Raw genomic sequence first — 27,992 nt, 5'->3', positions numbered from 1 at the left:
CATAGTGAGTTGATTGAAAACGAATCAGGAAGTTGGGAGGTTCATGTTTCAAGATAAGTAGTTCAAAAACTGGGAAGGTTCTTTCCTTGTAAGCTCTCTCTATGTATCTCCCATAGTGCTAAACTTCGTTTCCACGATGGCGCCTTACGATCCACTGAATTTTAGCTTTTGGAGCAATCACACAAGGGAGAGTGCTGTTACTATAGACAGCTTAATGCCGAATGGCCTATGTATCCAGAGAATGGTTCAAGCTGATACGGCAATACGCGATTTCAAGTCTGATCTGTGGAATGAAGCAAGCAAGCTGCCTTTATTTCACTTGCTGAAAGAATCTAAACATTATGTACTATCTTGTGTGAACAATAAAGGAGGGTTGGAAGAACTTGTTGATGAAAACAGAACGATTTTTGATGTTCAGCCTTTTAAACCCTATTTTAAAGTTGTCAAGAAGCAAGGAGATGAAACTGAAAAATTGGTCAATTCGAAGATAAATATGCTCATCGGAAAAAGCTTAACTGAGTTCGATGGCATGATGAAAAATGACGAAATACGCGATTTCAGAAAAAAATACCGATCTGTTTGCGAACAAGTTTATAACCTTAGACGAAGAGCCAATTGGGAGGAAAGGGCAATGTATGCTTACCCTCCTCAATTTGCCAACACACTGGACTTCCCAGATTATTTGAAATCTAAAATGACTTCCAACTTGATAGTAAATGTTTCCATTGCAGAAGGAATAACTCATACCTTTACTTTGCCGTTTGACTGTTCAGTTGAACAACTACTGTTGGAGGCATTGGAAAAGAAAAAGGTCGTTCTTCAGTTACGAGAAAGGGAAGATCCGTCAGATTTTATGCTTAAGATAGCTGGCAAAACAAGCTTTGTCTTTGGAAGATGTATTGATGATGAAGAGCCAGTTTTACTTCATTTTGAAGTGAGCAAGTAGATGTAAATTTAATTTTACCTGAAGCTGTGATGCATGATTTATGCCTATCTGAAACACTGCAATTCTTACTTTAGTAATTTCTTAAAGATATTTTTATTACAACTAAACATATTACATTTATATATAACATTAAAGATAGTCCAGTGAAGCATTCATTTTCAAGCCTAATTTCGTTAGCTACATTATCACATTTTTTCATCCACACATTCTAGGAAATGAAGCCCTGACAAAATAAATTTACATAATTATCACACGGCATCTACAATTTTGAAATAATGCTTAAAACTTTTGATAACTTTGGCCACCCAAACTGCAAAGGGAAATCCTGTCTGCCCATATTTTTCAAAGTTAGGACAATCTGTGCAATTACAGCACAGATTTTGCACTCTGGTTGGCCACCATGTTTTAATATCTTTGATGCAGGGACGGACACTTGGTCAAATATTGGGGGGACAAGCCTATTGTTTTTATAAGATGATATCAATTTTCCCATTGTTTCAGAACATAATAACATTGCCCTCCTAAAACGTTTGGGGGCTGCCCCCCCCCCCCCCTTACCCTCCAGGTGTCTGTCACTGATTTGATTTTACATAATTATCACAAAACATTCCACCAAAAATTCATTTTGCTCTCATGTTTGATCAGTGTTGTGTACATTTGACTGCCTCATAAAACATTCACCTGTTTCATACATGCACATCATTATACTGGACAAGACTCCCAAGGACCAGCTATTCTGCTTAGGGCCTGTTCAGACTTATTTTATAAAATGCCTATAAAATCTCATTCCATCAAATGCTTAAGTAACTTATTTTTTCCAGTATATTCAAGCATGTATCACAGATGATGAAAGACCCCATCTTTCATTGGTGAAAAAGTCTGATCTTGTAGTTGAAGAGAGAATCAGAACAAAAACTGTTGCAGGACCTCCCCCTCCTCTTCCTGAAAGACCAAGGCAAAGTACAATTTCTCTTTGGGATATTGGACAAGAATCCATGCTCAAGATAAAAGTTGTCTGTGCAACAAACATCAATGCTTTTGGGATGCAAGTATGTAAAACTTAAATTGCTTGTGCTGTTATTTCATACACAATTCTGCTGTTATTTCATACACTTAAGTGGCAGCACCTTGAGAGAGAGACAAGAGGAGCAGCTTCCAACCAATAATTTTTAAGAAATTTTCAATGCTGTCTTTGTTTAGTTTATTACTAGTTCAGTAAAAATCTTCATGTTCAATTTTTATGCCTTGAAGAAATTCAAAGGAAACAGTTTTAATTGCTTATGTTTAGATGTGTCACAAGTGAAATGGAAATGTGAGTTTCCTTGATAATGACACAGCTTGAATTATGTTTTGAAAGGGAACTTGTGTTTCCAAGACTGTGTTTACGGGAAGATTGCAAACCATTCCAATTAGTTCTGTTTCCAAAAATGAAATGTTCAGGGTTGCATTTGTAAGCAAATGGTTCAAATCATATCGTTCCATGCCAAAAATTGGAAAGTCATGATATAAAAGTAGATACATGTATCCTATTTGGTTCCCATGTAATTTTCTGAGTGGCCCTGAACAGCATTTGACTTGTCTTGACTTTACTTCATTCTATTTTTAGAAACAGAATTTAATAATGTACCTATACATTTGGCTAAATGCTTCCATTGTTTGTAGTTGTAGTTTACCATTACCTCTAGCTTAAAGTACATATAAATCATGAAACTAAATGCCGCAGTTAACACATCTAAGAAAAATATGGCCAATTTTTCAGAGTTGTTAAGATGGTTAGGATGACATAATTTTCAAGGGCCTTTGCCCTTTAGTTCTCTTTGTAAAAAGAGAATTATCAGGTAGAGAATCATATAAGTCTGTTAATGCTTATCATATCTATCATCAATTTTTGAGGCTTCATTTACACTGTGAGAAATCATTGGAAGACAAAACTTGTTACTGGTTTCAGTTACACTTTGTTTCTTACTGAAAAAGGAAAAAAAGTATTTTAAATATAGATAGGTCCTGTGATTTTTACTACCATCTTCAATATTGGGCTTCTTAAGCTATTTTCATATTGCAACATTGATTCTGGTAATGAATTCCTAGATTTTCCTAGAATAGAAAATAAATTATGGACCAGAGAAATATAATCTTGCTTGCAATATTTTCTAAGATGTTAGGAATTGGTTTATTTTGCAAGTTCTTTCATTTATTCCAGGTGGCAGTTAGGTGTGGAATCTATCATGGTGCTGAGGCTTTGTGCGATATTATGACCACTTCAAAACAAAGTGGACGAAAATTGAATTGGAATGAGTTTATGGAATTTAATTTACCAGTGTGTGATATTCCACGTATGGCAAGAATGTGTTTTTGTATTTATGGTGAAAAAGAAACAAAAAGGGTAAGCAAGATTAGTCAGTATAGTGGTGCTCGAGCTTGTATTCTAACAAAAATAATTCCAAAGAAAACAATAAGTAATAGCTATGGGTCTGGGTGCACTTGCTTAACAGTGCTTAACAGTGCTTAACAGTGCATCCAGAATGATGACTTAACCGTGACAAATCTCTATTGTCTTGTAAAAATAGGTCGTTAACTGCTGTGCGATGAGTCTAACACCCAGCGAAATCGTTCTTGCAGGATTTGTCAACTTTTACCAAAACCCTGAAGGTTTCATCGTTCTCCCTCAATGCAGGACGAACTCGTGATAACGGGAATGGCCCCTCCGTTTTTCCAAGTGGAAAAGTTTGTCTCGATTTTCAGGTTTAACAACGATAATCCCATTCAAGTCATTCCTTTAATTCCTTATTTTACTGAAGATTAGCCAAGCTTGTCTTGAAACGTTCTAATTAATTTGTGTATGTCTTATTCACTGAATAATCGAAATGTTGTCAAATCAAATCTTGAAAATGGCTTTAAAAAAAGCAAACATTTTACAATATACTTAAAGCTTTTTCGTCTGACACTCCTCAGAGCATAAAACGTCAGAATAGGTTCCGAAAAAACACAATGAAAAAATATATACCCAGTTGTGGATCGAAATAGGCCAATCAGAAAAACGCAAGCACAAGACCGGTATAGTTGACCAATCAGTGCCGCGAGCCTAAAGAAAAATTACCAATGGAGTCCAAGAGAGAAAACGAACTCCTTTTGTCTACACAATGGCGGCTTTTTCGTTTTTATGTAGATTGACTCCAAAACTGCTAGATGGAAGGACGACCGGGCTCTGCCAATTATCCGAAACATGTCGTCATTATAGAGTTTTGCACAATCTGGGTTGTCTAAAAGATGTTGACCAATGGCAGAATCACTTGTTTTAACAGTGTTTCTAGACCTACAAGATCGAGGAGGCTGTTCTCTTTGAGGGGCAGTTTTGTTTCGTATGTTGGAAGGAACATGCTGTTTTATCCTATCCCCCAATCTTTGGGTTGTGCGCCCTACGTAGCCAGAATCACACTGGCACGTAAATTCATAAATGACGGAACTTTTTTGTTTGGTAGGGATGCAATCCTTTTGAATGGATGGAAGGGCTCTCCTAGTGCTGTAAACAATCCGAGGATTGACAGCAAAGAAACAATTGGTTATGGCTTGCCTAATCTGACTCTCGAATCGCAAGGAAGTGTTACCAATCCATGGTAGTTTCAAATAAACTGGGCACTTTTGCGGACAAAACTTTTGTCAATCTTTTGTCAAACTTTTGTCAATCTACATAAAAACGAAAAAGCCGCCATTGTGTAGACAAAAGGAGTTCGTTTTCTCTCTTGGACTCCATTGGTAATTTTTCTTTAGGCTCGCGGCACTGATTGGTCAACTATACCGGTCTTGTGCTTGCGTTTTTCTGATTGGCCTATTTCGATCCACAACTGGGTATATATTTTTTCATTGTGTTTTTTCGGAACCTATTCTGACGTTTTATGCTCTGAGGAGTGTCAGACGAAAAAGCTTTAAGTATGTTGTAAAATGTTTGCTTTTTTTAAAGCCATTTTCAAATTCTGTACCGCAAAAAAATTGTTCAAATCAAATCTTCTAGTATCAGACATGGCTTTGTCAACTCTATATATTATTGTTTTTGCAATTACTACACTTATTGAAATGAAACTCGTGTTTTTGTCGTGGTCCTCATACTGAAGTTGATATTAAAGCTGCCCTTTCCAACAAAAATTTAATACGTTTTCTGTTAATTTACGTTTACATTTAATACGTTTAAATAATACGGAGTAATACGCTTCGTTATATTATAACTCGGCATCAAATATTAGTGCAGTATTCTTTGTTTGTTCAAAGGTATGAAGGAGTTATTACTTGCCAGATTTGCACAGCAAACGACAAATCCTACATATCCTGTCTGAGTGTTCTAAACTTTTCATAACTGTTGAAAATTTTATGTTGAGTTTTTTGTTGAATAACTCAATAGATATCTCTCCTATTGCAGAACCAAACCTCAGTTCCATTATCTTGGGCAAATGTTACTATGTTTGATTACAATGGAAATTTACGATCTGGCCAGCAAACACTCCATGCTTGGGTCTGCCATGGCAACGATTGCATAACAATGCCACTAAATCCACTTGGCACAGTCGTTTCAAGTAGCCTCCAAGACAATGGCCCCCGTTTGCTTATTGAATTCACCAAGTTTGCAGAGCCAGTTAGCTACCCTACTGAAGAAAGGGTCAGTATGCGGCAGCCTTTCCATGTCTAAATAATAGTTATTTTGGTGCTCTTGACCACCCATATTACTTTATATTTGGTTTGAGCCATTCTGATCTCATATTCTAGAAACAACTGTATGCTTTTGACGTTTCGTACACTACCTTCTAAGAAATCAAATGGATTTGAAGCATGAGGAAGGGTTTAATTATTAAAGAAATCAAGGTTGACAGTAAATAGTTATGTACAAAATCTTTTGGAACCAGTTTTTTACTGCCTCCCCAGAAAAGCACCTAGAATTCCAAGGCTTTATATTTTGCTTATGTTTATGTCCCACCTGTTCTGGTCGCAGTTTAGCTGTTATCCCCCACAGGTATGATTAAGGTATCAGTGCATGTCGTCGACGTAAGATTTTTCTCTATTTTCACTAAAATTAGGCATTGTGTCCTTTCTTGGCATTCTCTACCAAGATATATCTTTGCACTGCTGCTGTTTTTTATGATAATCTGGTGAAATTTTAATATTTTCTTTTTTCTTATTAGGTTATGGAGCTAGCTGCTCACGTTGTTCAGTTTTCACCTGGAGCGAATCCATTAGCGGTGAGTTATTGGTCTTAAAATATTGTTGTCTTTGTACTGCGTCAGCAGCATTGTAGGAATGATTCAAGTATTGCAAAGCTTTGTTTTGTTGATTTCAAGCAATTATTTTATTTCATTTTCTCCGTTTTGTATAGAATATGATACATTTTAACCACAAATTTTGCCATCATTTTCTGTTTATGGCAATGGCATTTATAGCCTCCAAAGATGATAACCCAGTCCAGGTCTTGATGTAACCCAGTCCATCTATTAAGGGAGGTTTTGGTCTCTTGTAACATTGTCGCGGCCTTCTAGGATCAATTTAAATTCTGATGATTGTTTTTTATGGCTAAAGAATTTTAACTTTCTCTCTCTGATAACAGCTGTTATTGATTTCACCTTCATTGAGGTCGTAGGCTTTCTATTGTGATATGATCTTGAATCTTGCGGCCAATGATAAGTCTTATGATGTGGTTCTGAAAGTTTTCGAGTTTAGTAGCTGATCTTCTTGTCCAAGTTCTAGCAAAGCCTTTAAAAATCAACAGAAGATTAAAGGACAGTAGTGTATGTTCGAGCCTGTAAATTAAATCAACCTTTTAAGTCATACTACTATAATTAGTTTAAATTTCAAGATAGGCACCGAAGAATAATTCTTTTCTCATAATCATCTCATGTTATCATATTGAATGTCAATAAATGTGGCTTTATTTCGCGATATTGATAGCAAATTATATATTGATATATTTTAGACGAGAGGCAGTAAGCAGCATCGTGCCAATATCGAAGAAATAATTCAACGAGACTTACTTCTTCCTATGTTTGAGCAGGATAAAGATTTGCTATGGTTCTTAAGGTAAGAAAGTATAAAGTAAACAGAGCCAGACACCAACGAATTTTTCGCTGGATTAAGATTTTCTGCTACAAACTACGTCAAAGTGAGCGTTTGATAAAATCATTGTATTAGTTTCATCAGGAGCCTTTCCTATTGATTGTCGCATATAGTGAGAGAGAGGCAACTCTACTGCCTCTCATAAGGACAGTTGAAATCACACTTATGTTTCAGCGTGTTTCATTGCAATCTTTATTACAATACAATTAAGGAAAATAGTAAGTTGTTTGAGACGACATCCCTACAAATGGGGCTTTGTAATGTACAGCTTTCTCGGCATGTGTATGCTGTTCATAAATCATCGAAGAAAACGTTTTGAGACTTAATGGGCAGGCGGCTATTAGAATGCACGAAAATCGTTTTGTTAGCCACTTAACACTGTCAGTTGCATTTTTTTACTTTTATTATATCTGACGTTATAAATGGTATGATTAATTGCTTTATATTTTCTATTTAAATTGCTATAAATTTATGAGTATTCATGTATTTTACTGCTGTTATACTTAATGAAATTTTTGTAATTATTGAAGTTATTATGACTAATACATCTGATTATTTGAATGGCTTTTGGTTTTAACTATTTATGACTATTGATATTTTATGTATTTTTTAGTATTTATGTATTAAACTATACCATATTTTCCTTTATTTGTGTATTATTCTAAATAGTAATTATGAATATAGAATACAATTAAATCTATGATTATTCAAGTGGCTTTAATGCTCAAGAGGCTAGAGCTTGTAATGAAAATGTTTTTATGGGTTTTTTTGTATTTTTCTTATCTATGGTCTATACTAAATAATATTTACGACTATCGATGCCATGAAAGCTAATATTTTTTACTATTGTAGCTATAACTTGTTTATGAGTGTTTATGCATTTTCTTTGCTTTATTATACTGTAGTTATCTACTATACTAAATATCATTTATGAGTATCTAAGTCATTATAGCTAATATTACTGACTATTGTAGCAATAGCATATTATGAGTATTTATGCATTTACTTTACTATATTCTACCGAGTTATGTACAATATCAGGTATTTACAGCTATCTAAGTAATGATGGCTAACATTTGTGACTGCAGCTGATTCATTTAGCTAATTCCTTTGTTTACTGACAGAGCGGAGTGTTGTGAAGAATACCCAACTTCTTTACCGAAACTTCTTCAGAGTATGAATTGGAACAAACGAGAAGACGTTGCGCAGGTACGATAAACAACGGAGAACTGTATAGATTCTCAAAGTGAGACAAACCCCCAAAACAATGACCCAATGAAACTAACTGTTCTATCTCTTGCGTCACTTCAATCTGCACACTCAAAATAATATTCGCTCACCTTTTGGGAAGTATCTGCTATTCTATACATACAGAAGGAAAATTGCTTTAGTATGCTATGTTTATGCTGCCCCTTTCTGAAGTGAATTTACCATCAACCTGTACGTCTGTTATGGTGGAAAAATTCAATACTGCAATGCTCTGATAATTTTTCATTATCTGGGTTACCAAAAACGATAGCTTCTTTCTTAAAGTTTTTTTAATTTATTTCCACAATAATAGTACAAATGTTGAATTAATTGACAAACTACAGAGAGGCTAGATCCCTACAAACATACGAACCTTGTTTCAGGGAAGGTTTTGGCCGAAATTGAGGGAGGTTTTGTTGACGAAACAAATTTTTTATTTTTGTTCTTGTTTTGTGACATGTGGAAAATAAATCACCAATAATACATAGAGCTGTAAAAAGTCACGTCAACTGCACCATAATGGTTAGTTTGCTCTTCAAAATTAATCAAAGATTCAACGGCTAATCTAATTAGAAAAATAAAAATTATTAGGTACAAATTGATGTTTTTCAGGAAAATTTATCCTTAAAAACGTGGTAGGAGCCCTGATGCTACGCTAAAACAGAAAAATGACGCAGAAAGACCCCTAATTGTATGCTTTTGCCTGGCGCAAAAAACTGCTCAGCTTTTGTCAGTTATTTTAATTTGCTTTAAAATGAAAATGTTGAGGCTTTAAGTTGCAGGTTTGGAGAAATATCAGTACATTTTTGCAGTGTACATCCATGCTCCTTATGGCATCGTTTTTTTTGTATGTTTGTTTGTAAGATTCTATCAGAATATAAAGAAATGCAATTTTGTTCATTGAGTGTTACTGAATCAGTTTCCTTTCAGTTTCTTAATTTTGGGTTTGTTTGAGATTGTTGCTTCTTTTGATTTCAGATGTACTTCTTGCTTCACTCCTGGCGGAAAGATAGGCTGAGCCCCGAGGTTGGATTAGAGCTGCTTGATTACATGTACCCTGACGAAAAAGTGCGAAAATTTGCCGTTGAGTTACTGGATTGTTTGAGGTTTGCCAATTTACGTCATTTGAATGTATTCCTTACTGCTTTTGCTATTTCTTCTATCTCTTATTATCTAGTAATCTATAAGTGCAGATCTTTGCTACTGACAATCGCCGTCCAGCCAATGACCTGTAATTTGTACAGAAAACACATATCTGTAAAGAAAAAAACGAACAATTGATAAAATCTCACTCAAAATCATCTCAGTCAAAATTATCACAATCAAAATCATTGTGAAAACCACATTCATAAACATTGTCAAAATCGCTGTAAAAATTGTTGTCAAAATCTCAGTCAAAAATTATTGTTAACACTGCAACTAAAACCCATGATCTTTGGGTTAATAATGATTACGATTGCCCCTTAAGTCTTGAAGACAGGATTATTGCAACACAAAAAAGCTAAAAGCAGACTCCAATTGATTGTTGCAAACACTTCTATAAAGATCTTTCCACTGCCTGTTAATTGATGTCATATTTCCTTGTCTCATTTTATCATGCTAAAAATTAAGCTACTTGAAAAGTTTCAACTGCAGGCTACAGAAATAAAGTTTTATGCCACAAAGTGGTTTTAATTTCGTTGATTTGTCACCACTGTTCGATTAATCATAAATTTTTGTTTCAAACAGAGACAACGAATTGGAATTGTACTTGCTACAGCTTGTTCAAGTAAGCACATTTAGGCCTCCCTTGGAAGCCAAGTTTGGATTTATAAACTGTTTTGTTTTAAAAAGTATATTTTATGATACTATCGATACTGAAGAGTTTGAAGCATTCCAAAGATAAAGATAAATTTTACAACTTCAAAGCAATAAACTCAAAAGGTTTTTCCTGTAGAAAAGCAAAGGATAGCGGAAGATGTTGTTTCAAAGAACAGGTTTTCTAAGAAAAGCTCCCCTTCTAAGAAGGAAAATCTTATGTGAAATAGAAACGCTATCATGTAGACTGTGCTGAATTTCATCAGAAATATGTATGCATATTTCCCTATGCTTTTTGGCACATTCGTGTGCCATTAGTGAAAGTTTTTTCAATCATTCCTTTACTTGAAAATATATGAACAGGCCACTTGACAAAGCAGGTGCTGTTGGTCCTGCTCTATTCAAACGTAATTACGAGTGCTTTCTTCCATAGGTTTTGAAATATGAATCATACCTGGACTGCTCACTTGCACGTTTTTTGCTGAAAAGGGCTCTAAATAATCGCCGTATTGGGCATTTTTTGTTCTGGTATTTGAGGTAAATAAATAAGTTGCAGTATTACCTCTGTCTATTTGCAGTATTACCTTTATTATGACTTTGTATATTGACTTAGAGGTAGTCATTACTTGTTCATGGAAACACCATAACTAATCTATTGCTAGTTTTTGGTGATACAATACGAAAGCTTTTGCTTGTTCATGGCGATGGCAGTTTGAGTTGATAGTTTTTTGTCGAGTAAAATACTTCAGGCGCCAAAGTATAGAGATACAATAATACCGTAGTTTAGGTCTGCAAGAGAACTTGTCGTTCTCCCTATCACTCTGCACGAATGCGGTGTTATGTTTCATCCTAAAATTTTTTCTGGTCTAGCTCAAAAAAAGGAATAGTCACATCAGAGCTTTAATTCAAAGATTTTTTCGGATAAAACCGGCTGGTGCATATTTGTATTGTTTTTACAGTTTGTTAAATCTCGTTTTACTGGCTATAGACACTAGCTTGCCAATACTTTTTAATCTAGATCTGAGATGCACAACCCGGAGGTAGCTGTGCGATTCGGGCTAATGATGGAGGCCTACTTTAGAGGTAGCGTTGGCCATCTTGAAAGTCTGACGAAGCAGGTAAGGATCTTGCTGCACAGGCAATAATTACCTTTGGAAATTTATAGTCAGGAAAATTTCACCTCGATGTGAATTTGATCGTTTCTTGCAAAAGATAGAGAATTGAAAACACTTAAATGTTTGCTTGCTTTTATCATTTTATCATTTCATACCAATTCATGAAAATTTATGGTGAATTGATTACGTTTCTAACGCAAGAATTTTTATCTTTCTATATTCTTTCTTAACTATATATTTGTTATCTTTCTTTAGTATGAAGCCTTGAATAAACTGAAAACAATTACAGAGATGTTGAAGCAATCGTCACTCAAAAATCAAGTACGGTTACTAGCATTTTTTTATGTTGCCATTTTTTCAAATCATATCTTTCTTGTCAGTTAGGCCTCTTCAAGTCAGGCTGCCTTCTGGTTTTTCTTATGTTTTCAATAGCAGCGACAATTTAGGAAACCATTATTTTTCTTTTGTACCTGAACTCGCGTTTCATTGAAGTACTTTAAATTACTTTAATAAAAAAACGATGTTTATGTTGAACATCCTGCTTTGTTCTTCGCAGTATTAGGCCCGAACATTTTGCCAAACTTTAGGGTCAATCTGTGATTGTTAATCAGTTTGGAATAAGATGAAGATTACAGAATTATAGACGTCCGTTTACGTGGTGAATTTCTGCACATGTTGCATTCAGCACTTATTCTACTTTGCATTTACATGACAAATGCCAACACGGGTCGAGATTAGGCTATGATATTTGATCAGAATTGGTTTAACAGAACACAACATTAGATGTCTCATAAATCACCACTTTCATTTCAAGCCGGGATGAGATGCTGTGTTAAGGTTAAATCGCGTGAACACCATAAGGACTTATACTGCCAACCGACTTGGAAGTCAGCCCTTCCTTAATTCATCATGGTTTGAAAGTTCAGATGCTAACGGCTTCTTAATCACTTATTTTTCTATTTTGATACAGGAACAGCTTGAATTAATGAGGGAATGTCTGAGAAAATATAATGACAAGGGAACATTTACAGGCTTGGATTGCCCCTTGGATCCAAGTATACGACTCAAAGGAATTAAGTAAGATACGCATCTTTCGAATTTATGTTTTCATGTTTACTTGTGGCAACCTTTTTCTCACTTAGATTATATTATCTTTAGTTTACATACTGGTAGGTCCGCTAAAATGTTGATATGGGGAACAAAAAATTGCCTCAGAAAAACATTAACAGCACTCAGACCCCGTTTACACTGTGCCGGATAAATTTTATCCGCATTAAAATTAGTTCCGATAGGCGTCGCGTTTACACTAGACCCCCGGTATCCGCACGAATTTGAGAGCGGCTATCCGAACAAAATTAGTTCCCCTGGGAAAGTGGAATTAAATTAGTTCGGATAGCTATGTGGTAGAGTGTAAACGCTTTTATCCGGATAAATTTTATCCACATCGTATCTTGCTCGAAAGCGATTGGCTATTTCATCCAATTTAGTTTTCACTGTCTCCCAATCAAGAGCTTTCGCCATCTTGGCTGACTTGTTGTCGATAAATACTCGTGTTTAAAGTGCAGTATCTTGCCAGTCCACGTAAAATTGGCATCCTTGTCAGCTTTCCCTACTTTCGTTGCTAGTTCAGTGTCAAATTGTTTCAAGAACAAACTATTTTAATAGGCCTAATTTGTATTGACAATATCTTTGGATTTGGTCTAAAAGAGAAGCAGATGATTCTGAAGAGAGAATGAAATCTTTTTACGTTGGCACGAATTTTGTTATTATTTTGTTGCCCAGAGAAGACTTCATTTTGGGCGTTCTATGCATGATTTAGGTCATGTGACTGTAGTTATCCGGCACAGTGTAAACGGGAGGGCAAAGTGGACAAAATTTGTGCGGCACAGTGTAAACGCAAATCAATCGGAACAAATTTTATGCGGATAAATTTTATCCGGCACAGTGTAAACAGGGTCTCAAGCCTCAAATTGTCTAAAAAATAAGAACATCGAGCCTAGTGTGACAATAAAGTGACCTTTTTACCGAGAATGCACATTGCAAGCTTGATGCTTCTGAAAAAAGTCATGTCGTATTCATATTATTGATCCCCAAATTAAAGCTTTTAAAGAACTTTTATGTGCATCTTTGCATGAAGGAGAATGTTTTTTTTCAAAATCAGACATATTAATTGTTTGAGACCGTATAGATCTGCTCAAGCTACACCTACTGTATATGTCAAATTTATGCAAGTCAACTGATTATTAGTCAACTGATTATAACAAATGCCCCACGCCCATGTCATAATACTATTTTGTTGCATGAATGCAGAGACAATTTCCCTTTTGAAAACCTTATAGAACCTCTCTCTTGGTTCCAGAGCAAAGTCATGCAAGTACATGAATTCAGCTAAGCGTCCGCTTTGGCTTGTCTTTGAAAATGATGACGAACTTGGAAATGATGTTCTCATAATTTTCAAGAATGGAGATGGTAAACTATCAATTTATGTATAATCTTTGACATTTACTTAATAAACCTGTATTTTCCAAAGAGTACATTCCTTTTTCTCGTTTTAATCTTTGCTGCAACTCTCGTTTATTAATTGTTTTTTGTACTAAGTTCTTGGCAACGTATCCAACGAGCGATTTAATCTAACCAAACCATCACTTAAAACTATCCATCTTCTGTTTCTTCTGACATCGGTTCAACATTAACATAAATACTCCTTAATCTTCTTGATGTCTTATCTTATTAAACTATCCATCTTCTGTTTTTTGGACATATTTTCAACATTAAAATTTATACTCCTTAATATTCGTAATGTTTTACCTCCATTATCTCCTTAATGTTTTAAAAATTATGCGAAGAGAATATGTAGGCGACTGTGTACCTATCAGTTTTAAATTTTTCTCTAGATTTGAGGCAAGACCTACTAACCTTGCAGACTTTAAGAATTATGGACCGTGTGTGGAAATCGGAAGGACTTGATCTCAGGTATAATGAGTTAAAGTGATCTTTGAAACCATTCCTTTGCGGGCACATAAAAATTTTACCGTCTTCTAACAGCTCAGGACTCTTCGTTGTGTGCAGTGCTTTTTCAGCCTCGTTTGTGTACTTGCTTGAATGAGTCGAAGCATGTTGACAAAGTCTTAGCATGATGACAAAGTCTTGAAGGCCAAGTACTTTTCCGAAACAATGCTTGGTTCTCATCTTTTATTTCAGAGTTTTAACATTGATCTCCTGGTGATGAATCGATACTTTTTTAAGTATATACCCATTGAATCAACAGTAAAAAACTCCCTTGCAAGAATGTAGCATATTTTTTAAATGGCTTTAGCGCTATCGTTATTGTAGCTATGGTTGTCACCCCTACTACTGTCTGCTAAAAACAGGACAATCGTCATCTGCATGAGAGTGATATGACAGTGTTTTTTTGTAGAATAAAGCCATATAACTGCTTGCCTACGGGTGACATGATTGGGTTAATCGAAGTAGTTCAGAATGCAGAAACAATCGCAAGAATTCAGGCAAAATCAGGTTTGGGTGGAGTGATCAAGGACAAAATTTTGTATGAGTGGTTACGTGGCATTGGTACTAGCCCTGAAAGGTATGTTATTTCCTTAAAGTTTTTTCTTCTGCAGATACATCAATATCTTGCTCCTACCATCTTATACTACCTAATAAAACCCTGATAATCGTACATGATACATAATTGATAAACCCTTGAGATATACGAATGAAACAATATTTGTTCTACCTTTCAAAGCTGTTGAAGTTTGTTTATATGTGTATTTGGCAAGTTCTTCATGTAACGGATCTAAAAAAGTGTTGATGTTATAAAATCAATTTATTTAAATTTCAACCGATTAACCTGAGAAATCATAATGAAAAACGCAAAGTGTGCAAATTAAGTTACGTGTGCTACAAGTAGGCTGTGGTATGGCTACATGAGTATAGACTCTTTTCCCATCTGATCACGTTAATTTAGTCTCTTTTCTAAACTTTATGAAAAGAGCCAATTAGTAGTTATTTTTTGCCAACGTCAAAACTTTTATTGGTTTTCGTTAAATATCAAACATCGTTGCATAGGTATTAAATGGGGCTCTTTCAAGCAATCAAGAATGCTATTGTAAGTTATGAAATGCTAGATTAATATATTTGTTGTAACCATCATTCTAAAATATTTCAGATGCAATCAAATGGTTGAGAAATTCCGCTTGTCTTGTGCTGGCTATTGTGTTGCTACGTACGTCCTTGGCATTGGGGACAGGCACAATGACAACCTAATGATACATTCAAATGGGGAGGTATTGCTCTTCTTGTCTTCTTATTCTACCCCCAAGCTCATTTAGTCTTGGTACAATCGATCCTTTTTTGTTATACATCACGCATGTACAAACTTCTAGAATTTTATACAAGATTTGATCTTTATTGAGCAAATTTCTATCTTACAGATGTTCCACATCGACTTTGGTCATATTCTTGGAAATTATAAGCGAAAGTTTGGAATTCGTCGTGAAAGAGTTCCATTTGTGTTGACTGAGGATTTCCTGCACATCATATACAACCGTCAAAAGAGTACTCAAGTTGTCGATAGGTAATTGGTGGTAGCATCTTAAGATATTTTTTCTTCGAATTCCCTGCTTTTATTTTCCACTAAAACGACACACCAACATAAAGGAACGAAGGACTCAATGGCTTAAATACCATAATCTTAGATTCCTTTTTTATTTTTTTTGGGCTTTGGGCGACAGCAAATGTTTTTGATTAAGATGAAAATCAAGTATCATTTTTCAGATTTTTCTTCTTAGTAGTCAAAACGTCTTAATAGAAATCAAATGCAATTGTGACTAGCTTAGTTCTTATGAATTTGTGAAATATCTTGAATATGATAAAAGCATGTCATAGAAATGTTATCGAAAACAATCTTTTGAAACATATGATAATTTGAATCAAATACGTTTAACTACGCTGGGTTAATCATGCTAGTAAATCAATTTTCTATTTTCTTAAAAAATGTAATGTTTCTAATTTCATGATATTTGCTTTAGGTTTCGTCAACTTTGCCTAGATGCTTTCATGAAGCTGAGACGCCAGGGCAACTTGTTCATGACTTTGTTCTCAATGATGATGTATACAGGGCTACCAGAGCTTCAAAAACCTGAGGATCTGGAATATCTTCGCAACAGTCTCGCTCTTGGGAAAACAGACGAGGAAGGCGAACAGCATTTTGTTAATTGCTTCAACAAGGCTCATGAAGGAAGCTGGATGACGTCTGTAAATTGGTTGGTACACAACTTTAAACATTACTGGATCGGTTAAGTATACCATTGAAGCGGTGGATAAAAAATTGGTAGTTGCTTAGCATTTCTGCCAAAGGAAAGATCTTATTTTGAACTTGTAATGGTGCGTTGATCACCATGTAGTCCATGTTTAAATTTGACTGTTTGTTGTTGGCAGTACAGATAATTGTGTGTATCTGAAAGATATCACCTCTCATGTCATTTATACATCGAAACTTGCAGCAAATTTAATTTAGAGCTAGAAATCTAAAACTTCTTTAAGTGCTGTCCTTATCACCTGATGATACTCTAATTAATTTAAACAAATGCTTAGAACAATTGTTAGAAATAATATCTCCGGTTGACATCGAAATTTTAGGCCTATTATAAGTCGTTCTTGATAGGCCATTGAATGCTTTATTACGTCACAATATATCTCTCCAGCTAGTTATGTTTTCCCTAATAAAAATATGATAAAAGATAAGTAGTACCCACATCGATAGTTATCAGATAATTGGGTATATATAAATTTTGACATCGTACCTCGAAACCAAACTTGACCGAAAACTACCGGTTCTTCACAATAGAGTTTGTCAATTTACTCAATGTGTCAAAAAGTAATCTTTTCTTTGTGGGTATTTATTTGTGGGTTCATAGTTACTCCAGTTTTGCTTAAGTTTTTCCTAACAAGATAAACCAACTATCTTTAAATAAAAGGTTAAATGCTGCAAGCTCGATGGCCTGACCATAAGAAATGACTTTCGAGGTCAGTTTTATCAACATCATTGAAAGTTTATCGTGAGATAAGTATTAAGATTGAATAATTAGATCGTCATTGAGATTTCATATTAGAGGCAAGCAAAGTTTAAGATAATTACATTATATTAGTTCTTAGATATTTGTATGTGTTATAAAAAAACCATGGTCAAACAAAAATCAGCACTACTAACCTTAGCGATTGTGGTATTATGATGACATCAGCAAAATATAAATGTGTGAGAAATTTGTGTGAAACGGCTTAGTACTTTCTGTTCAAAATTCTGAGTTAATTCTGCTCGTTTTAGATTTGAATTAAGCTACAATGCCTGCCAGAATTATATGGAACACCCGGCAATTTCGTTGTATTTTTTTCTATCTTTCCTTAAATACTACAATTTCCACGCCCTTCCCCCCTAAAACAATGCTGGTACTCTAGAAAAATATCATATAAGTTTTAAGTATCATAAATATCGTACCTGCCAAAAAACGTATCTCCTTTTTTGTAGTAAACAAGCATTGATAAACCCATTGGTATTTTATAGAAAATTATACAACGAGGAGCCGGGGGATGACTCATTTCGTCTTTGAAATTTTTACGTCAGTGTTCAAAGACTTTCGACAGGCATTGTAGATCTTTATTTTTGCGTGCAAGGTATTAAATTCGTATCACTTACGTTGTTTCTTGTTATCAAAAGGACTAGTGCTATCTTTATGATTGATCATTAGATCTATTTAACCTCCGTCAAATTTTTTCTTTACTCGTTTATTATTCATGACAGATAAATCCGCTTTGAGAAATGCTTGCCGCATTGCTAGATCGAGAGAACCTTTCCAATCACTGGTGCAATTGTCAGTAAAATGACTAATTGCGTCCACTGAAAATTACAATTTAACCAATCCAGATAATTTTGAACAGAATTTAAATGCTATCAAAGTCATATTCTCCTTGAGAAATGGTTGCCGCATTGACAAAAAATAATCACACGTGGTTCCATCACGGAAATAATATAACAATAATCATTTTTTATACATCATAACAAACATTACTTAAAAACCGGCAACTATTTCTAATAGCATGTAAACATGAACCATTTTACAGTACACAAACGGCATCTGAAGTTAGCTTCAGTGGATGAAAATTCACTCGACGCTGACGTCATACTAAGTGATTATTTAGGTGATTAGGCCCTTCAGAAGATAAGAACAGTATTTGGATTTTATGCTGCCAGGGAATTATCGATTCGTTATAGCCTAAAACTTAGTTAATAGAAGCATAGGGAAAGTTTTGCAATAGACTAGAAAGCACTGACTTTGTATTTACATCTTGTGGAATGCATTGGTTCAGGTAAATACATAATGTTCAAATTGTTGATAATCTGTATCAAAAAACATTTACTTTTGACTTGAAAATTTTGCCACCGTCCCATTTTTCAACGTACGGTCTAGGTGTTAACATTCCTTGTTTGTCTTAATACATACTTATAAATATGATTCCCAATCAAGAAAGATGGTAAAAGCTTTTTTTTAAAGATTGGACTAAGATAAGCATTTCTAGCTACTTTGCACTGTAGCAAAGACAGATTTTGTCATGTGTCTCGTGTAGTAATATACTATTGTTAAATATGGAGTGAAAGAAGCTGGCAGCCTTTCTTGTCCATGTTTGACTCTGTATTGACGCATTCACAGTTAGAAGATTTTTCTTTTCTCTTCACGTATCTAGATAAATGGATCGTCTGACCGTAAACTAGCAAACTTGCGACCAACAAAGCAACATTAACCTGCAATGAGAAAATATATAATCACTAAGATGTAAAGGTTTGGGTGCTTTTCGCTATAGTGTTCTTTCTTGGAAAATTTTCTCCAGTACTGTTCTGAGAATATCAAAAATATTCATGAGATACTTCAATATTCAAACAACTATAAACGTTGTAAAAGAGAACACTGATGTTGTTAGAATGACAAATTACATTTTCAATGGCTGAAAAACAAAAGAGGCGGCTACGTGTTGAATAGAATAGAAGCTTTAATTTGTATTATTGTTAAATTTCCAAACATGTAGAGCCAGCATGAATGTATTTCATTTGGTCCTAGATTATTGAACTGTCTTCAGGCTTGATCGATTACATATACAATCAGTTGCTTAGAACAAAAAGATTGATCCATTCAAAAGCCTTAAAAAGAGCGAACAGCATAGTACCCAGAATGGATTGCTATCCAATTTCTTTTCGGTGACGAGGCAGAGTGGGTACTGTAGCGAACCAAAAACCACGCCCATCAAAAGAGAGAGACAAGTGACTTTTCCATAGTGCTCCGGAGGAAACCTGAAAACAAATTAAAAGGGCCTTTTATAAATTGATATATTAAAAAATTCCGTCATTGCACGTAATTTCTGTAACATTCCTATTATCTAAAAGAAAGTACCAGAAAAGGTAACCTTGCCATATTCGAAGATAAAATTTATATTTTATAAGTTTATAACTAAGCAAGATGCTTGTGTACTTACATAACAGCGAAATACGTAAAATGCACTGCATAAAAGAAGCCACGAAGAAGAATTTGAGCCAAAATCGCCAGAATCTGAAAGAAAGGTATAAAAAAGGGAATATCAATGAACTGACTGTAATAAACAATTTGTTATCATATTAGCATCAAAATTAAAAATTAAACATGACTATTAGACATTTTTGTTCCCTTGTCAAATGTCATATATAATCATGCTACATAATTATGCCATTGTAATGGTTTTATCTGAGGTTTCTTAAAGCCATCTTGTGCTCAAACTTATAAGTCACAGAGCCGATCAATCTGGGCAGCCAAAACAATAAAATTAAGTTTCTACATGAATTAAAGATTATGAACAAGGCAGGGTATAAAGAGCATCTGTTTAAGGTTGTCAGTAAGGAATAAAAAATCAGTTATCATTTATGGATTCAAGTCTTCGGCAAGAACTTCAGCATTACCTATGAATTCATCCATATTCGTTGATCGTCTGGTATATTTTGAAGTTCTCATAAGAAACACATTCTTAAAAACCCTGAAACCAGAGCCTTTTGAGAAGAATCAGAAAAGAGTTTATTTTATTTCTTCTCAGTCACCACTGGGTACTTTGTACTCATAAGATAATTTATATTTGAGAGTAGGTACCTTATTCTTGAATCAAGGTAAGTAGATAAGGGTCACCTTACTTTGTGCTTCGGGCACAGAAACGAATAAACACTTACCTGAGCCTCTAGTATCGGGACCAGCACAGAAATCCCCATTATTATGTTGATTGTGCAGGTAATTCTCAGAGCTACTGCGCATCGTTTTATTTTCCATATTCGGTAATCTTCGTATGAGGAATTTTTTGATAGTTTTGGAATTCTGTCAATATATGGACCAAGAACGGGTGCAAATATCACCCCAACAAACTGTCCAATTCCAAATATGTTTATATAATTGTTCACTAGAGAGAAAAGAATGATATTTGTACAGAAACGTTAAGAATCCTCTTGCTTTTTTGGTGCCCTTTTCTCTTTTGCTTTGCCTGTCGCTCAATTTGTACTCATCAAAGTACTGTTCTTTACTGTTTTGTACTGTATTGTACTGTATTGCATTGCATTGTATTGTATTGTATTGTATTGTATTGTATTGTATTGTATTGTATTGTATTGTATTGTATTGTATTGTATTGTATTGTATTGTATTGTATTGTATTGTATTGTATTGTATTGTATTGTATTGTATTGTATTGTATTGTATTGTATTGTATTGTATTGTATTGTATTGTATTGTATTGTATTGTATTGTATTGTATTGTATTGTATTGTATTGTATTTTGCTGGGCTGCACCGTATCATACCAAAGCTTTCAAATATTGAAAGATTTGCATTTTTGATAATTGTTTCGTGGTTCGTACCTGTTTTCTCGTTAACTCCTGGAATGCTTTTCAGCAGACTCTCAAATGTAGTGACAAAGAAATACAAGCGTAGATGGAATATTGAAGCAAAAAACACATGCCACAAGAATATACCAGATATTAGCAGCTTAGCAAGCGAGGACTTGTCCACTTGGGAATTACCTTTGAAAATAATGATATACAAATAACAGAGGTTAGTGTAAGCTAATATTCCTATAGAAGGATTTAGTTGGATTGTATTGTTTCATGGCCTCAGTTGCAATTTGCAATTGAAGTGAATACTATCATCACATTGCATTGATTATTCTCATTTTTTGGTTTCTCTCCGTAAATTAACAAGTTTAAGTTCAATTGGTTTACGTTCTTATGACCTTCTTGGTCAATTTCATTGCAATATACTGATATTTAACCAATATTTGGTTCAAAAGTATCTAAAGATCAATGGTCAGGCTAGAAAGAGGTTTATATAAAGGTATCAAACAAGTTTACGCAAATAACTATTTATTATTAAAACAAATTCCAATTCAAAGCAGTTTCTATTCAAGACCTTGATTCTTGGTGCTTTATTTTCTTGCTAGATACACAACACACAGCCTCTCCGGCCACAAATAAATGCTTCTATTTTCATAGAATATACTAAGAATATGATATACTATGACTTTTCTGTTGCTGATTTTCCTATTCTTTCAACGATGCTTGAAATCAAAAGAACTATTAAATCAATACCTGTTTGGATTTCTTCTTGCTTTGGTGGTCCATCTAAAAAGCTGTCAATGCTCAGCTTAGAGCCTTGAAGGATGACGTTAAACGTTGTTAATTTCATGTTATCCATGTCACAGACTTTTTCTAAGCTTTGCACCGATCCCCTGTTTGACCAGATTTTCTTTGCTGGAGACACTGCCCAAGTTGAGTCATCTGTCGATAGAATCGCAAAAAATGAACAGTAACAGAAAAATCGGCAATCTTTCATCAATAGTAGGATTTACCGACGAAGACATAGATGAAGAAAGTTTAGATGCTATCTCACCGTCTGATTAATGATTTTACCGACAAAGTAAGGATTTTGTGGACCAGCTGAAATTTACCGACCAACTCTACCCCTATGCATTGGGGAAAATCACATCAGCTACAGCCAACCGCCTCCCCCTTCCCTCCACCGCTAGCTACGCCCCTGCTCGTGGGTATACCGGAATCGGTTAGAATTGAGTCAAACTTAATTTGATGCGAGTTAGGCACAAGGCATTTCCATAATTGTGTTAGGAAACCTAAAATTCTAGTTTAGGTACTAGTTTTGTTAGAAGGCGTTTCTTTATCTAAGCTTCAAACTGCATTATGGCCGGCAAAATATCATTAGTTTTTAACATAATGAGTAAAATCTAGGAACGTCACAAAAAAGATTGTATGGTGGCAAAACCTGTCATGTTTAGAAAAAGGTATGTCAGCACCTCAAAAGTACCGCCCCCCTCCCTCCCCCCCCCCCCTCTTCGCTATATGAACAGAGAGAGCTTTCTCGTAACTAGATTCATATCATCTAGTGAAATTACGAAAATTCAATGAGAATGAGCAAGCTGATCAGATAAGTCAGGTTTTATACCAATATCACCTTTTTCGTCTTGATTAAATTTTTCTTCTTCCTCCTTTTCTATTTTCTCGTCAACAAGACTAACGCAGATTTTTGTGCTAACTTCGACATTTTCTCCATAAAGGGAATCCTTTAACAGTTTCCTTTTTGCTGCATGTGCCATCAATTGTTCTTTTGACGGCACAAAAATGGCTGTTGCAATCAGCACGAGAATCGCCGAGAACCCACAGTACAACGACAGCAACACTTCAATTTTAAACAGCTTCTGAATTTCGTAAAGAACCTAGCAAACAAGTGTGATCTCATTGAGTTCAGCAAATAGAAGCGAATCGAAAAGTAGAGTTCTAAAGTGATGATATCACAATAATCCCTTTTCAAAATTTTTTGAATTCTTATTGCATATCCTGAAAAAGAGTAATGGATTGCTTCAAACATGCAAATTTAACTAAATGTGTCACGAATTTGCTGAGATTTGGCCACATCATGAGCGCAGGCTCTTTCCCCTTTGGCTATGAACCAGTCAAAAGTAACAGAAATCTGTTAGCAAACATGAAATTTCATGGACCATAAATACATTATCCAATTATTAACATATATTTCTCTGATTTTCCATATATAACTTATGGCAAACACGTACAACTCTAAACAATCCAAAGTGTGATAAAAATCAACAATTTCTTATGATGATAATCAACAATAAGCTCGGAGGACTTTCATCTCGGAGGATTCAATTATCAACTATTATTAAAGTCATCAGAAAACTGCGAGAAAGTTAGGCAATAGATTTTTTGATTCATTAAAGTTAGAAAACAGCCAATGTGACGAAAACGTAATTAGAAGGCAATTATAAAACAACTAGAATTAATTTCAAATGAGTTTCAATCACGAACAGTTGTTCGACAGAGAAAATGTTCTCGGTTGCTGCTTTTGATCAATAGCTTTACAGCAAAAATGGCTATTTGAAGAAGATTGCTCAGTCAACAAGCTTTAGAAGGTTTGTGAGTGCACAAATATCGAGCGAATGGATTTGGATTGAGAAAATGCATGTGATCGCGTCACGAAATCTTACATTTGATTACTTTCATACGTTGCAAAATTTGGATGCGTCAACGGTGCATTACTTTTAGATCACCCACGTTACTTTCGTAAAAACATTCCATGCATTGGTAGTCTTTGATGTTTCTTTGAGGTCTGCACTAATAAGGGATAGAAATCGAGGGGAGCCTAACCTTGATGACGTGTAACACAACAGCACTCGCATTGTATGCTCCATTTTGCAGTCCGAGAATCGTCGATTGGTTATTATGACATAGAAACGCAGACACCTGAAAAAGTGGAGTGAACAGTGGCTATGATTGGTCAAATATAATGTATCAGGGGGGAATAAAGGGGGCGTAGATAGGATGCGTGTGATCCCAGTAGGCAAAGCAATGCATGTCGCAATATAGGCAGGGGATATTTTTGAGAATGCCGCTTTCTCAAAATGAAAGAAATGCAGAATTTTTTATCGGGCATCTACCCTTGAATTATTTTTAAATTTTTTTGTTTCTATTGTAGCAAAAACCACATTCACATTCATATGTACTACCCATGCGTTGCTAAATTAGCGGATTTGAATTTGTGCGTATTCGAAAAAGTTCCCATTTTTACTGGTAATTCTAAGAGGCTTGGCGCCACCTCCATTGGTCTCACCTGAAAGAATGCGAAGCTGCAAAATACGCCAGCAGATGACATAGTCAGAACAGCCGGATAGATCAAATACTGGCTCTCTGTCAAAAATACAAAAAAACATGGTAAATATATTGGAGACAAACAGCTGCAAATTGAAGCAATGAAGCTTTTTGACGAAAATTACCAAAGGTTTTCACCTGGTTCACCGTAACCATTGCCAATATAGGATCCACTATTCCACAAAAAAATCCAAATTTCAAACTGAAAAGCAAACAGACTGGAACCATTATCAGGAAAAGCAACTAAAAACCTAAGATCATCATCCTTTCGCCGAGAAATCAATTCTAATTGCTTATCTACATAAACTATGTTTGCGAACCTTTTTGACATATTTTGGCCATCTAACCTACCTGGTGAAAAATTGATCCAAATGGCAGATGACATTCCAAAGAGGGCACTGAAACAGAGAATAGAACTTTAGTTCATACCATAAGTCAGATGACATCATTATTATGAAGTAATCGTGGGAGCTTGGGCTACAAGAGGCACCTGCTCCACCCAATTTTTTAGAAAAAGAAGTGCCCCTTTTTGCTCACATGTACCCCTTCCCCACTTTAAGAATGCTTTCTACGACTAGTTATAAAGCAGCCCAACTTCGATAATATCTTTATTCTCCTTCGCCCACTACATCCAAGTTATGTTATAGTTTGATTATTCTATCGGCCCTTCATAGGTTCTCTCATCCCCTTTTATCAAAAATGCACAAAGTTTCTGTATTGAATTAAAGTCACAAGCAGTCACTGTTGTTAAGCCTTTTGTTCCGATTGGTGATAGAAAATTTGAGAATTGTAGAATTCTATGTTTGACGTCTCCTCTGTGAGTTATCAAATGCTCAAATCAAAAAGCTCGCGAGGCTTTTGTAGGAACATGTTCAAAAATTCTGAAAAAATATCTAATAAATGGGGGAAAAATTTTCCACTGAATAAATTCACTGAAGGTTTTAGCACCGGATAATTGGTATATAAAGGTAAATCCTGGGTAGATTTTTAGAAAATCGAACTTTAGCCAAGAACAAAATCTCGCATGAAGTATTTAGCAACAAAAAAGAATTTTGAAATGACTGTCTGATCGCCATTTCATACGACATAGGTGCCTTCAGGCTTCAAACACGTATAAAATCAAAAAAGATTTAATTCAACCAAATAAAAACTTTTCAAAGTATGAGAAAAGTGGATTTAAAATGGAGCTAAGAATCACAACAAAATGATTGAAACTTTTAAGCTCCTCGAGTTATATAAAGTGGTCGAAGAAAGGAAAAAATTAAGTTAAGCTCAAACATCAAAACAGAACAGATTTTCACCTGCTTATGTATCTGGCCTTCTTTGGACCACAAATATCTAGCAGGTAACCAACAGGAAATGACACCAAACCAACAGTTATAAACCCAACCATGTACGCAATGTTCAGACTATTTTCTTGAGTTGAACACAGGTCTCGGCTGTTAATGGCTGAAGAGTTCTCTCCTCTTGGATGCAAACAGAGCTCTGAAAAGTAGTCTTCTTTTTTCAAAACATAAGCAAGAGAAGCCCATCCAAAAATTGGGCCTGAGCAAAACAACATCTCAAAAACACTGTATGAAAACATTACTTTTCTAAAAGCTCTTGACTCGGTCTTTCGTAGCATAGTCATATGACATTAAGAACCAACAACCAACCAGCTTTCTTTGTGTTGTCAGCAGTTACATCCTAATGTTTCCACGGTGCAGACAAGGGCAGTGAGAATTGTTTCTCTTCACAGTCTCATTGTTCAATGAAACTACGAAACGTCCTTTGATTAAAAGATAAAGATGCTCATTATGATAGTTACCATGACTCCAATTATGCAGAAAAACCATCTTTATAATCATCATGACTATAAAACAACAATTTCTTTTTATTATAGTTCTTTTAAAATATACAGTATTAATTTCATTGTACTCGCAAACAATCAATTTATAATAGTACAGGTACTTTTGAAGACGACTGCTGTTGTAATGTCTGGTTAGGCTGCTAATGTCAAGCAGGTGAAGAGTGAGAGAAACAGTTGCAAAATCAAGAAGTGCGCTGTATGCGCTGGTGTATCTTAAATTCATCTTACGGTTTACAACAGGATAAAACCAGACAAACAACATTTGATATTTATCGTTCGTTGTTTGCAGAGCTCATAACTAAGTTATTCTGTCTAGCTTCGAAAAGAAATGTAGATATTCATCAGAAACACCATCCCAAAACATGGGCTAACGTTTATAAATCAATAAAAAGCAGAGGCCCTGGCAGTCTATCTCACATTGGTCTCAACTTCCCTACAAATAAGGATATTGATATAAGAAACCTGGAACTATGGCTATAGTTTGTTTTAAGCCTTCACCTCCTAAACCTCTGTTTCTGAAAAAAATAATCTCAAAAGGTGTGGTGATAGGAAACAGTAAATGCTGTTTGATTGAATTTTGGTTTCGATATTTGGACATGTTCATTCTTAGGTTTCAGATTAGACAGGGGCTATTGCATCTTTTTAACTGTATCACCTGTAGGACTGATACTGATCTCTGCAAAATCTAAAACTACACGGATGCTTAGTAAATTGCTCCACTCCGCTAGTTTACAAGATGTATCCCTCGATGGATAGTCCTCATCAACAGGCAGTTAAAAAATACGCAACTTAAATACGAGCAGAATGTGCCAGTGTACTTACATTCGTGCACATTGTGAACATAGCTTCGTCGCGATGGTCGAACTATGAGATCGAACTGTGCTGTGTTGTCGCTTTTATTCCACCACACGAAACGAAACTCTTTAGATCTCTGACGTTTGCAAATCCAGATGCCCTAAGTTATGCAGATCAAAGCAGGTGGAACACGATCATATGTAAGCTGGTCAGAATATGAATACACAGTCAGGGGGACAAGCAACAAGCAGAAAAAGCCAGTCGGCTGAATATGGAAACCAAATTAGATCAGTGAATAAAACGAGCTCTATATGCTATGCAAGGAAAACTTCAAAACTGAGATAACAAAAATGTGCTGGCTGCTAAAACGTAGGGAGATATGTGTACTTCAATGAAACGTGGCCTCTGGTAGACGATGTTATATGAGAGCAAAAACAATCATCATATTCGACAAAAATAGTAGGAGAATATTTGCATAACTGCAAAAAGAAGAAATACAGTAATAACCGCGTGTAAGAACCTAGGGATTTAAGAACCTTTTGGCTGAAATTTTCTTTTTTTATACTCTAAAATATAAGAACCTGTCTAGCCAAACAATTTTCAAAAGGTTACAAAAGGCTCTTTAACCATTTAACTTATATACCTTTTAACCACAAGCCAAAAAGGTGACAAAAAATTGAATTGTTAAATAAAATTCAAAATGCACAATGTATGTTGAATTTTAACTGTTATCATGAGACAATTATTGCTACTATTTTATATAAAGTACTGCATCATTGATTCATTGTTGGTGGGCTTTGGCAACATTGGTACACTATCAAATATTTAGAATGAAGAACAGGCCAGATTTAATGCTATTTTCTGATAATCGACAAAAGCATCTACTCTGTAATGATTAAAAACCTAACTGAAACCTATT

At 35.0% G+C, this 27,992-nt stretch overlaps 2 protein-coding genes across 6 annotated transcripts; one reads left to right on the top strand and one right to left on the bottom strand.

Annotated features, from left to right (window-relative positions):
• LOC135681870 (phosphatidylinositol 4,5-bisphosphate 3-kinase catalytic subunit beta isoform) lies at positions 1 to 18,742 on the top strand. The gene is made up of 19 exons (XM_065196497.2): positions 1 to 934; positions 1,768 to 1,995; positions 3,147 to 3,329; positions 5,358 to 5,594; positions 6,115 to 6,171; positions 6,900 to 7,003; positions 8,164 to 8,248; positions 9,266 to 9,393; positions 10,016 to 10,055; positions 10,518 to 10,621; positions 11,103 to 11,202; positions 11,455 to 11,520; positions 12,170 to 12,276; positions 13,559 to 13,668; positions 14,094 to 14,172; positions 14,618 to 14,785; positions 15,368 to 15,485; positions 15,633 to 15,775; positions 16,230 to 18,742. The coding sequence occupies exons 1-19, from the start codon at positions 137 to 139 to the stop codon at positions 16,498 to 16,500; spliced, it is 3,126 nt and encodes a 1,041-aa protein (XP_065052569.1). The 5' UTR covers positions 1 to 136; the 3' UTR covers positions 16,501 to 18,742.
• Positions 18,209 to 27,992, bottom strand: LOC135681871 (equilibrative nucleobase transporter 1). 5 transcript variants are annotated; one of them, XM_065196499.2, is made up of 13 exons: positions 27,101 to 27,974; positions 26,237 to 26,281; positions 25,731 to 25,914; positions 24,568 to 24,827; positions 24,392 to 24,468; positions 23,929 to 24,024; positions 22,721 to 22,982; positions 21,844 to 22,032; positions 21,118 to 21,279; positions 20,441 to 20,664; positions 19,723 to 19,796; positions 19,417 to 19,540; positions 18,209 to 18,997 (listed from the first exon to the last, which is right to left on the bottom strand). In XM_065196499.2, exons 2-13 carry the CDS (start codon positions 26,277 to 26,279, stop codon positions 18,836 to 18,838), a joined length of 1,857 nt encoding a protein of 618 aa, XP_065052571.2. In that variant the 5' UTR covers positions 26,280 to 26,281; positions 27,101 to 27,974; the 3' UTR covers positions 18,209 to 18,835. The 5 variants fall into 5 exon arrangements, with proteins under 5 accessions (XP_065052571.2, XP_065052570.2, XP_065052575.2 ...); XM_065196498.2 differs by lacking the exon at positions 26,237 to 26,281 and having other exon boundaries at positions 25,731 to 26,197; positions 27,101 to 27,973; XM_065196503.2 differs by lacking the exon at positions 26,237 to 26,281 and having other exon boundaries at positions 27,101 to 27,968.

The sequence above is a fragment of the Rhopilema esculentum genome, chromosome 16 (genome assembly GCF_057945365.1).
Source record: "Rhopilema esculentum isolate cy_ngs chromosome 16, ASM5794536v1, whole genome shotgun sequence".
Lineage (NCBI taxonomy): Eukaryota > Metazoa > Cnidaria > Scyphozoa > Rhizostomeae > Rhizostomatidae > Rhopilema > Rhopilema esculentum.
The sequence above is the reverse complement of the archived record's forward strand: the minus strand, read 5'-3'. Positions and strand labels throughout refer to the sequence as shown.